The following is an 11,882-nucleotide window of genomic DNA, read 5'->3' on the forward strand; positions in this document are numbered from 1 at the left end:
AAATGCCCATCTAAAATGGACTACTAATAGCTATTATAAGAATATTCTTGAAACTTAAGACTCTGAAAGTTAGAAGTTGCTGAGGCACGTATTGCACATTGACTGAAAAGATATATCAAGGGAACTCTTGTAATATTTAATCTGTGGATTTTTGCATATGTTTCACATTTCAGGATTAACCCCTTAAAGACTATTTAACTAAAATCAGATGCCTAACCTACCACCCTATTAAACTAAGACAAAACCTGAATTAATTTACAAAATATGGGCACGAATTCTTACCCTGTATAACTTATTACTAGGCTAAACATAAGGGGTTAATCTTCAGTTAGACATGCTGTGTCCACACTACCTCTTCATTAAAAGTTAACAGGTGTATCAATTTAGGTAAGTTTTATTATGTGAAATACATTTTATCCAGTCAACTATTTCAAGACTAGTGTGAACACTGCTTAATTCTAGGAGAGAGACAAAGACGAAAAGAAAAAAAAAAAAAACAAACACAAAGTAACAGTAGATGCTAGGACTATGCATCCAAACCCCTCCTTTGTAAAGCATGGCAGGTGTGACACTGAGCTTTAGAAAACCTTGGTCAAAAATCCTTCCGATGTCTTGGCAGCCACCCCTGACAGGAATCAAGTCCCTCTGCTAGAAGGCTTTGGACCGGGGCTGTTAGCTAAGGATAAAAAAGACACACGCGCACACACAGATGTCTTTGTAAGTATGTACACTTTGTTTGCTGAAGGAAGACTCCACAGCAGGGGTTAGAGCTCTTGGAATATCAGATTCGGGAAACTGTCAAACGCACAATACTGTGAGAAACAGTAGCTATGCGGTTAACAATTTTATTTCACTGTTTTGGTGGGGTTTTTTTAGCCTTTCATCATGTAATTACACATCAAACATGATTCTACTCCACGTGCAAGACAGTCTCATCTTTACTCGAACTGGTTCTTCCGGTAAAGCCTTCCTTAACACCTGAACTAGCTCCCCAAGCGGGCTAAAAAAAAATGAAAACTTCAAACCAATGTAAGACACAGAGCATGAGAAGCTGCAGTAAGAAAAACACAAACACATACTGTTACTCTGCAGCAAATAAGCAGCAGTCTTCGCAACAAGGAACTCCTTTGCTGCAATAATTGGCAATTCAGTCTTCTATTTGCTCCAGTTTCAAAAGTGAACTTTTCTGCACATCCATTTTATACTGCTCAGTGTCTTGAAGAGAAATTTAACTTGACTTTGTTTGCCTAGAGGCAGTACTGCATTCAGCAGTGAATAAACTCACAAAGATAATTTAACTCAAGTGTGGGTCAGACAAAAATACAGATTTGTTTCCTTTTGGTGGCATAAATTAAGGGACTGATGGCAGTAATTTGAAAATTCTTTTTAGTCCACATCATGGAATTTTAGGCCAGAAATCACTTATTTGAAATTAAGTGTTGTAGCAGGAATCAATATTGCACTTTTGCACAGCACATTGAGAAATAAGCATGGTGTTTAAGGATAATTTCACTTAATAGTTAGTCTAATTTAAGAATAAAATCTTTTAAGTGAACATATTCTTTATAAACTTAAATAATATGGGAAGTCAGGTTCAGGCCAATCACGTTACCCTTAGATCGTTAAAAAACAAGTAAAATTGGTTGGGTGTGACAGTACATGTTACAAAGCCTTTATAGCTAGGAATAATATGCACAGCTTAAAAATTATGTACAAAGCACTCTAAGACTCTTTGGAACTCATCCAAACCACAGAATGCATCTTGAAATTTTTCTTTCTGAGTATGCAGGATGACTGTGTTAACACAGCTTGCTTATAATGCACTAGGCACAGCTACAGGACATTTACTAATGCAATATAAAAACCTCAAGTATTTTAGAGGACATGTAATGATGAGATGAAATAAAAAAACCTCCGTGGCTTATATAAATACGTATATACACAAGCACATGTATACATACACACATACAGTTTCTTTCAACCTGCATATGAGATGTGTTAAGACCGCCTCAGATTTCCTATTTGTAGGTTCACTGTCAAACACCAGAACCCTGTTTGCTATGATCACTTTCAACTATGAAAATACAGGATTAAAAGGAAACAAAAGTTAATTTTATCTGACCCGTAAATAAAAGGAACCAATGTACTGCAGACATTAATCATGCTTGTTCGCTTAAAAGCTTTTGGAGCTCTGAAAGTGTTACAGAACAGACCCTAAAGCAACACTGCTGGCACCAGAGAAACTGTGGACTTCAGAAATGCAAATTGATTTACAAGCTCCACCTTCTGCTTCAGCTCAACGACAAAGCCATTTCTTATTGTATTAGTCTGGGTTTGCCAGTTGGATAGAAGACTGATAGTAATACCAGGAGCCTAAATATACTCAAAAAGCACTTCAGACCAAAAAACAACCTCAGAGAGCTGGAAAAAATCGCATTGTCTTTTAAAGTTAGAAGTACTGTTACCATCAAAAGTATTATTGAAAGTGCATTTTAAATGTGCTGCTATTTGGAATGACTAAGTGATGGTAATACTGATCCAGTTTAAACCCAAAACCCTGTCATTTGATTTTCTAAAACCATAAAATCTTTCTCTTAAGGCAAGACTGATCTAGGAAGCCAGTTGATAGCCACTTGGTATAAAATACTTAGTTTTCCACATAATTTTAAAAGAGGGGAAAAAAGTCAAGTTTGTACCTTTTCCAGAAAGCTGAGGTTGGACATAAAGTTAAAAATTTTAAAAATTAAATAAAAGCATCATATAAGCATTTATTTTAACCAACTGTTCTCTACCAAGACTGGTTGTTCTAAACCAAGGTTTTGACCAAATATATGTGCCAGCATGTTGCCTTCCAGGACCTTAATGCCATCTTAAGCAGAATAGATAAACATTAAAAAAACGGGTGAGAAAAAAGTAACATCTTTAACAACTTCCCAACCTCCATCCCTCATGTTCTCTTCCCGAATGACTGGAGATGTCAGTGTGATTGTAACTTGCATTTTGGGTTCCACACATGAATTTAAAATTATTGCTGCTTCTGGGACTGCACACTTGATATCGTATTTCTCAGGACTTATTACCTAAATATCGAGAAACAGAAATTTCTGTTAGCATGTGGTCAATAAAAGCGTGGGGAAGAAAATGGACTCCAACATAGTGTTTTTTTAACAGAAAGACAGAAACGCAACATAATTTTATGAAGCAGATACCTGTGTAGTCATAGAAACCAAAGAACACACTATAAAGACGTAGATATCTGGACTTGCATACTGTTTCCAAATCGTTAATGAAAATACACAACAATAATCAAGCACTCAAAAGAAAGAAAACTACCCAGAAAGGAAATTCAGATACAACTACATAACGAGAATCTTGACGGTGTTTGAGATAAAGAAAAGCCTCACTGCCACTTAGAATGTCAGCAGGGTGTTTCTCATTGGAACACAGAAGCCTTTAAAAAGCAAAGATGCAGTGGTTGTTTTTCAAGCTCACAGTTTCAGGATGGGTACTGCTAGGTACATCCTATGCTTGGCTGTCACAACATGCTAAGAACTAAGGGCAAGATAAACACCATGGGAAAAAATGTAAGAGTAACTGAACAAGGCTGTTTTTAAAAATTGCTTCTTGCGAACTTTATTTAATAATTCTATACAGCCCCAAAAGGAAGCTGTCAGTACCTCTGTGACATTCTTCCACAAACTACATAGACAAGTGACATCTCCACAAAGACAGCCCAAGATGTGCATTTTTTCAAATTGATTCAGTTACTTCAAACAAGGGTAAACCTGAGACTATTTTCTAATTAATCTGATCCTGTTAAAGCTTCTACCATGTCAGTGATATTCTGTCAAAGAGTTTATACTAGACTGCAGTGAAATACTAATGCTGTGACAGGGACTCTAGGGTGACACCGGACAGGTTTCATTCAGCAGAGAGAAGGGAGAGACTTTATTTTTAACTTTCCTTGTGGAAATACCACAAATGGTTTATATTAATTTCACTGAATGGTCTAAGACTGTATGTTTGTTTTTTTTAAAGATCCAAATCACACAAAACACCCGACAAGACTAAGCTAACCTACAAAGCACTGACACAAATGGGAAACAAGATATAACTACAAAAAGACTGGCATTAATGGAGAACCTAACCTTCAGGCAGCAAGCTTTCTGTAACACTGCACAAATTACCCCTATTGCTGCTGATAACTGAATAACAGTCTTTCTTGTGCTCATTTCTATTTCCCATTTAAATAAAATCTATAAAATGATGACTGGTACTACACCGCTAGAGTGCACCCTTGTATGGACACAATACAGAGAAAGCAGAATTTGCAGCAGTCTCTGAATTCAGATGAAAACACTCAGAAAATGGAAAGAAACTGAACCAGAGCTATGAAATGTAGCACAGTGAGCCCTGCTGATATGTGACTTGACTTTTACAGCACTTCTACAAAAATTCCAATCCAAACCCCAAAATTCTACTTACTGCAAGTTGCTTAGGAAGACTTTCAGCAATACGACTGAGCAATGACTTAGAAGGCTTCTCAGCACATAACAAAACAAGATTGACGTTTCGGTCTCCACGGAGCAGCAATCCTTTAGCCAAAACGCCTACCCGTAAAACTCCCTTCAGAGCTCTGTGAATTACAGTTAAAAGTCATATTTAAAACAACAATGTAAAAACCTTGAAAATAATCCTGAACATAGAGAAGTGAAACAAAATAGTATTCCACACACTTCTGGGACCACAGTGGCATATACTGTATAAAAACCCAAAGAGAAGAGAATCCCTCAAGCACTGATAACTGGGTAAGGAAAAACAATGACATCCATAAAAACTAATTTAAAAAAATACCTGTCTTTACTGCCATCCTTTTTGTCATCTCCCTCTTTGTTCTTGCTTTTTTCCAGATCAGTCATGCTGTCAGAAACAAGTTTCAAAGCACGCTCAGTAATAGAAACAATTTTTTGGACTGCCTGAAGCTCCTCCTCCGTTGGATATATAGCAGCATGCTTGGTCATCACGTAGCGGTCGTCAGAGGAGTCAGGGCGGCGCAAAGGCTACACAGAAAAAAGGGTATTTCTGAAACTTGAGTGCACTTCCAAGTTGTGATCAAAGCCCAAACATGTGGCTAAACAACAGAATATTCAACCCTGACATCACTGAAATTGAATTGAAGTGTCCTTAACAATTACACTGGTCACAAACAGTAGTGTCTGAAAAGACATGAAATGTGTCAAAATTAAACAAATTACAAATCCCAGGATCAGAGGGACCTCTGACAAAAAAATACCTCTTGTCTTTCTGTCAACTGGGAAATACTTGCATATTGATGCAAAATAAAGTATCCATGATTACATTCATACAATATGGGATCTCAGGAAGTTGTACAGTCCAATGTCCTGTGCAAAACATGGTCAGCTGTTAGACCACGTCGTCGTGTTGCTCAGGGCTTTAGCCTGTCGGTTTTTGAAAACCATCAAAGATGGAGGCTGCATGCCATTTGCATGAAAAAACATGATTTCCTGTTTTCAATCTGAACCTCTTTTGACTTGGCTCAAGCTGCATGTGTCTCACCCTCTCATGGCTGTAAAAGCCCGGTTCCATTGTCTTTATAATACATAGGTAACAGAATGCTATTATGTCCCACTGAAGCTCTTGCTTCTCCAGACTGAATAAGCCCAGATCCCTGTCTCTCAGGGCATGCATTCCAGACCCGACCATCCTGGTAGCCCCACACTGAACCTGCTACAGTTTATTGTATCTTTCTTCTACTGGCAAGCCCCAAACTAAATGTACTATATCAGTTTGTTTCTCACAAAAGTGATCACTTCCTTTCACCTCTTCATTATGCTCCTGTTACCAAAGCCCAGGGTGCTGCTGGCCTGCTGCCAGGGCACACTGCTGACTTATATTCAGCTTGCTGTTTGCCAAGACCTCCAGATCCCTTTCAGCAGAGCTGCTACCCAGCCTGTATCAAGGCATGGGGTTATTCCTCTCTGAGTGCAGTATTAGATATCTGTCCTTGCACAATTCCATAAAGTTCAGTTCCTCCAGCCTTCCTAACTCCCTCAGGATGGCAGCCTTGCCCTCAGAGGTATCAGCCATCCTCCCCATCCCAGACTGGTTCAGTTTCATGCCAGTTGCAAACCACAGGAGTGTGCACTCAACCCATCACCTTTCAGATCACCCATAAGGTCCTTTTCAGACTAACCTCAGGATAAAACTATGTGGTACTGCACTCCACACAGGTAGAGTATGATCCACCACTAAGCACTAGCCTTTGAGACTGATGATCCAGCCACTTTTTATCCAAGCATTTGTCCACAAATTGTGTAATGCAGTCAAATAAAATAAAAACTATAGAAATGCAATGTGACTTGTATTTCAGAAGAAACAATATTTAAGGCATCCTCTAGTCATTTCAGTGGACTTATTTTGGAAGACAGGTCCACCTACACCATTTCATTGCCATAAAATTTTTCACTTTTCCAAATCCTTTATTAACAAACACTGGAGACAAATGAAATAGCACTGAATAATTTGTAATTCTTAACTGGGTCTCCCGGTAAGTATGATTTAATTTTTTTCTCAATTTAAGAAACTCACAGCTGGTCCTTGAGGCTGAGGAGGCATTCCTGGTCTAACTCCCAGTAGGCCTAGAGGTCCTGGAGGACCATGAGGATATCCTCCATCCGGTATTCTGCGTCGGTCATCCCAGTGGTGCTGCTCTTCCTCCATTCTCCTCCAGTACATATCCTCTTCATACCGCCTGAAGTGCATCAATCAAAGTGTTCTCTTTATATAGCAGTTAATACCTGCAGCCATTCTAAAGAGATTCTTGTATGTCCTCACCAACCACTTTTTAGTGGTCATAAGCAAATACCAGTGAACTCCAGAGGGCAACTAAAATGAATTATTATTTTAAAAGGAGGTCTGAATTTACAGCAAAGTAATTCTAACAACTCTACATTCCTCAGAGGGAGTGAACAATAACAAACAAAAACCCCAGAGAGATAATGACAACCTAATTTAAAACAAGACAGTACAGAGTTCCTCAAAGAAGTATTCAAAATAAGTAACTACTGAATTTAGTTTCAGATAATCTGACTGCAGCTTTGTCTCATTCATTCATTCATAAAACAATGCATTACCTCATTTCCATCCTCCAGCGTTCCTCCTCTTCTCGCCTTCTCCAGTATTCTTCTTTCTGCATCTGTTTCCTCATCTTCTCTTCTTGAATTTTTCTTGCTCGAATACTGGGCTTTACTTCTACTTGTAAGTCTGGGTTTACTTTTTTCTAGTTAAAAAATATAATTAATTAAATGTTGATTTCCTCTTCTCATCACAAGATTACAGAGCTGTTGTGACATATTTAACAAACCCTACTCGTCTACAGTAAAATGAAGGGGAGTAAAATGCAGTTTTAGAGCTGCATGAATGCACTTATCACTAAAAAAATCTGCAAACACTCGTTTCTTAAGGATTCCACAAAGAGTGTACATGGTTTATCCTGACAAAAACATTGAGCAGTACTATTTTACACTATTTGAAATTCATGGTAAACAACATAGAGAACCTATTGTTGCTTGCATACTACAAGCGATGTTAAAACATCTTCAAAAACCCAAACCAAAATAGTTTCACAGTGTGCATTATTTTTTAAAGAGTATACGCCCTAGGAAATGTATTTCTCTAACTTTTATTTCATATGCCTCCTTTCTTCTAGTCTTTAAATGTAAGAACACGTGATCAGTGACATCTGGTTGATTTTCAGAGAGAAGCATTAGCATTTGTACCAACCTTATACTGAAGTCTGTGCCGTCTCCCTTTCAAGTGCATCTCCTTGGCATTGGGATCATTAAAACTGCATTCACAGAGTTTACAGTGAAAGCGGATCACCTTTCCTTCATCATTCCTTACCTGGAAAATAAAGTTGTAACACATTTTGGCCTTTTATTCTCTTTTTTTTATAAAGCTGATGTAAAAATTAACTATCCAGTGACACTGGATAATGTCTACTTGTCTCAAAACATGCTAAGAAATTCATACAATGACTGAAAGAAGGCAAAGGAGAACTTTCATTGCTGACAGACAACCACTGTCCATAGCTTTAAATTCAAACCCGAACGTACTGAGCTGAATAAATTACAGACCTATATACCACTGCATATAATACAAAATTTACATTAGACTTGGTCCACCTTTCTCATGCCAGTCACCTGAAGAATGCCCCACTGAGCAAAAAAGACATATGTACAATACAAAAGTGTAAACATATGCACAAGCCTTTGCAGGTTCAGTGCCTTGTCACTCTTATCTTCAAGGAGGACTGTGGCCAGAGTAGAGAGATTTCTCTGAACAATTTTTCCTGCACTCTGTAGGCCTTGCTTGCCATGACTTTAGAAGTGGCAAGCAGTGTAATGTTTATACTTATAAGCTGTGTGAAAATATGCAATGTTTATACTTGTTAGCCATGTGTTTATAGTTACAAAGTTTGAGAAAATAGTACGTTTATAGCAAGAAAGCCTTGAAAAACTGGAGATAATGAAACACCTGCAGATCTCAGAAAAACCCTAAAGGCAGATCAATAGAAAGAGCTTTGCATGCCAACTATGATTTCAGGCCGCATGGACAGAGTACCAGGTCCAATAAACTGAAAGCATGAGACGAGTGCACAGACTGAACTATCCAGTCACCTTCTTGTGAGCATGTACCCAGAACAAACTAAACTGTATAAAAGTTAACTGATTTAAAGAATAAATTGGACATCACTTTGATCACATTGCTCATCTGCTTTGTCTCTGTACTCCTGCCATCCACAGAGGACTGAGGGAATTACAGATCAGTTAACCTCACCTTGATCCTTGTGAAGGTGATGCAAGTAGCTAATCCTGGAAACCATTTCCAGGTACAGTGAGGGCAAAAAAACCATCAGGAGCAGTCAGCATGGCTTCACCAAAGTGAAGCCTGGCAGATGAAGACACAGCAATTGACACCGTCTATCTGGACTTCAGTAAAGCTTTTGACACAGTCTGACCACAATATCCTCAAACATAATCCGTTAATGCACAGGTTGGATAAGGATACAGTGAGGTGGACTGAAAGCTGTCTGAACAGCCTGGTCAAGGGCAGTGATCAGCAGAATGAAGCCTAGTTGGAGGCTAGTAGCCAGCTGTGTACCCTAGGGATCAACACTGGCTCCATCTTTAGGAATGACCCGGATGACGGGGCAGACTGTACCCTCAGCAAGTCTGCTGATAACACAAAACTAAGAGGAGTGGTTGATATGCCAGAAGGTTGCCCTGACATCCAGAGGGACCTTGACTGTCTAGCCTAGGGAAGAGGAGGTTGATAGGGATGGGATCTTATCAATGTATATAGATACCTGAAGGAAGAAGGATGTAAAGAGGACACAACCAGACTCTTTTCAGTGGTGCACAGTGCCAGGACCAGAGGCAACGGACACAAAAACACAACTGAACATTAGGAAACATTTTGTTATTGTGAGCCCTGGCACAGTTTGCCCAAGAAAGTTATGGAGTCTCCATCCTTGGACATCCTCAAAAATTACCTGGACATGGTCCTGGGTGACTGGCTGTAGGAGGCCCTGCTTGAGCAGGGGGGTTGAACCAGATGACCTCAAGATGTCCCCGCCAACCTCAACCACTCTGCAATTATGCTTCACTAAAACAATTAAAATATACATTTTCACATTAATACCTCCTCCACATAGTCATGGCCCACTGGTTGGACGTCACTTTGCAAGGCTGCAAGAGTTGTGGGAGTCACCGGTTCAGCTGCTGTGTCTGGTTTTACTTCCTGTGTTTGTACTGTAGCAGCAGGAGTTGTTTTAACACTTTCAGCTGATTTCATTTCTTCCATTTTACTTCCTGTTGTCTGAAGCTTGTTGCCACCTAGAAATCAAAAAATGTTAAATTAACTTTCATAAAATGAGAATGTGATTAAACATGATGTGCACACTGAAGACCTTATTTGCAAATATCAATGGTCTGGCCAAAGCATTATCAGTCTTTTAAAATCAGTTAGAACTTAAACATATTTTTAAATACAGAGTTTAAAAATGAGTTTAGCAACATTCAAGTGACTTAAACGCTAAAGTTTTTTGTTTTAACAAGAAAAAGTTTTGCTTTATAAAATTGCTGTTTTGAGTTTTTTTTCCCCCCACTTTTCCAAGAGACAGGACAGAACGGAACAAGTCAGCTGAATATATTTTAATTTTTTTTTTGACATTGTGTAAATGTATCCAAAAAAAGTACTTTAAAACGTTATAGTGTTTGTACTAGTAAAGGCAGTATACCCGTATAGTGTTGCAACTGTGTATGTCTTTCCTTGAAGAGAAGGACTTATTGTGGGACAGCTGCTTCCCATCTCTCAGTGTCTGTCATGCTCAGTTCAAAGTTTCCATGGTTACATTTCTACTCCTACAAGGATGTTTCAGTTGCCCAGTTACCAGCTGCCAACCTACTGCAGGTGCCTCAACAGTCCAGGCTGTGAACTGAAATTAGGACCAGCTGGACTATAAACTGCAATACTCCAGCAGCTACTACATAAGAAACCATAAGCGTGAGATTTCTCATGAAGGTAGGAGACAACCAGGTAGAAAATACCACAAATTTTGAAAAAAACTTTCATATACATCCCTATTCTCACCTATCAGTAATTCCTTTAAACGCAACGGAGTTCCTCATGCCTGAAGTTAACTAAATACATTTGTATCTCTGCACTCATACGTAATAAAAAATTATAGAATAGGTTAGGTTTCAAAATAAAGACTGACTTCTGTACTTGCCAACAAAGTTAATTTTCGGTGTAGATATTTTCTTTACAGGTATATTAGCAGCGGTTGAAGATGTTTTGTTGTTGGACGCAGTGTTAAGTGGTGTGTTTGCCGTGGGAGTAAGAATTTTCACTGCAGAGGATGCCACAGAAGAGTTCACAGTACTGCTGCTAGTTGCTATATTTGAAGCAGAAGCAGTTGGCTTGGAAGCAGATGTGGATGTTGAAGAAGTCGCCTGGGTAACCACATTTGGTTCAGTTGAAGGAATGGGTTTGCCCAGTTTTGTGTGCAACTTTACTACCTGTAAGTATGAAGAGAAATTCAAAATTCAAATTCATAATATGATCAAAGTAGTCCTAGCAAAAAAAAAAAAAAAAAAAAAGGACATTTGAAAGCTCTTGGCATTTGTATCACAAGGAAACAGTAAATATTTATGTCACATAGCTTATTTCCATGAGAAATTCAAGCTTTTACTCCCACAGCTGTGTAGATGAGAACAGAAATGCAATAAACTTGTAAGTCAGCACAACTCAAGAAAACATTTTGCTCCCATTGTTTCAATGTGTCTGTTTTGTTGTCTGGTTGCTTTTTATTCTCCCTCCAAAAGTGTAGCGCATTGAACTATTTTGGTTCCAAACAGTATTTGTAACTAATTAAACTATTTAAGTAATAAATTAAATTGAACAACACTGTCTCTTTTAAGTGCTACATTTTAAGAGTATTCATATTGAAAGAATTTCCAGTTCATCTAGCAAAGCTGAAGAGCTTCTTCTTGGGCAAAGGTGTTTTGTTTTGTTTTGTTTTAAGAAGAGAAAAAGGTACACGTACAGAAATAGTTAAAGAGGACGGAAGAGGTATTTCAGAGTTCTTTAATATCTCTTACATAGTAAAGAGGTACATGCTTATTCTTAGAAGTAATAAGCAGAGGCCTTTCCACAACATGCCTGACAGAATAAGACTTCTTTTTGGTGACTGCTGAGCATCACCTGGAAAAGCAATCCATGTAGTCCATAAGCAGAAAACATGCAAAACCAAAACTAAAGACTGGGTTTTGAAAATAGGAGTAAAAACCATACAAATC

General features: G+C 38.4%; 1 protein-coding gene across 5 annotated transcripts in view; it reads right to left on the reverse strand.

The window, feature by feature from the left end:
• The window catches only part of ZFR (zinc finger RNA binding protein), a 45,455-nt gene that overhangs the window by 11,438 nt on the left and 22,135 nt on the right, over nucleotides 1-11,882 (reverse strand). For 4 of the 5 annotated variants that reach the window (XM_032674606.1, XM_032674605.1, XM_032674604.1 and 1 more), the window contains exons 8-15: nucleotides 10,802-11,102; nucleotides 9,724-9,917; nucleotides 7,804-7,923; nucleotides 7,155-7,300; nucleotides 6,610-6,772; nucleotides 4,855-5,060; nucleotides 4,486-4,636; nucleotides 2,939-3,080 (exon numbers count right to left, since the gene is read on the reverse strand). In XM_032674606.1, coding sequence (XP_032530497.1) covers nucleotides 2,939-3,080; nucleotides 4,486-4,636; nucleotides 4,855-5,060; nucleotides 6,610-6,772; nucleotides 7,155-7,300; nucleotides 7,804-7,923; nucleotides 9,724-9,917; nucleotides 10,802-11,102 — 1,423 coding nt within the window. The remainder of the gene's footprint in view (nucleotides 1-2,938; nucleotides 3,081-4,485; nucleotides 4,637-4,854; nucleotides 5,061-6,609; nucleotides 6,773-7,154; nucleotides 7,301-7,803; nucleotides 7,924-9,723; nucleotides 9,918-10,801; nucleotides 11,103-11,882) is intronic. The other variant, XM_032674607.1, reaches the window with a different exon arrangement.

Source organism: Chiroxiphia lanceolata, chromosome Z, assembly GCF_009829145.1.
Source record: "Chiroxiphia lanceolata isolate bChiLan1 chromosome Z, bChiLan1.pri, whole genome shotgun sequence".
NCBI lineage: Eukaryota > Metazoa > Chordata > Aves > Passeriformes > Pipridae > Chiroxiphia > Chiroxiphia lanceolata.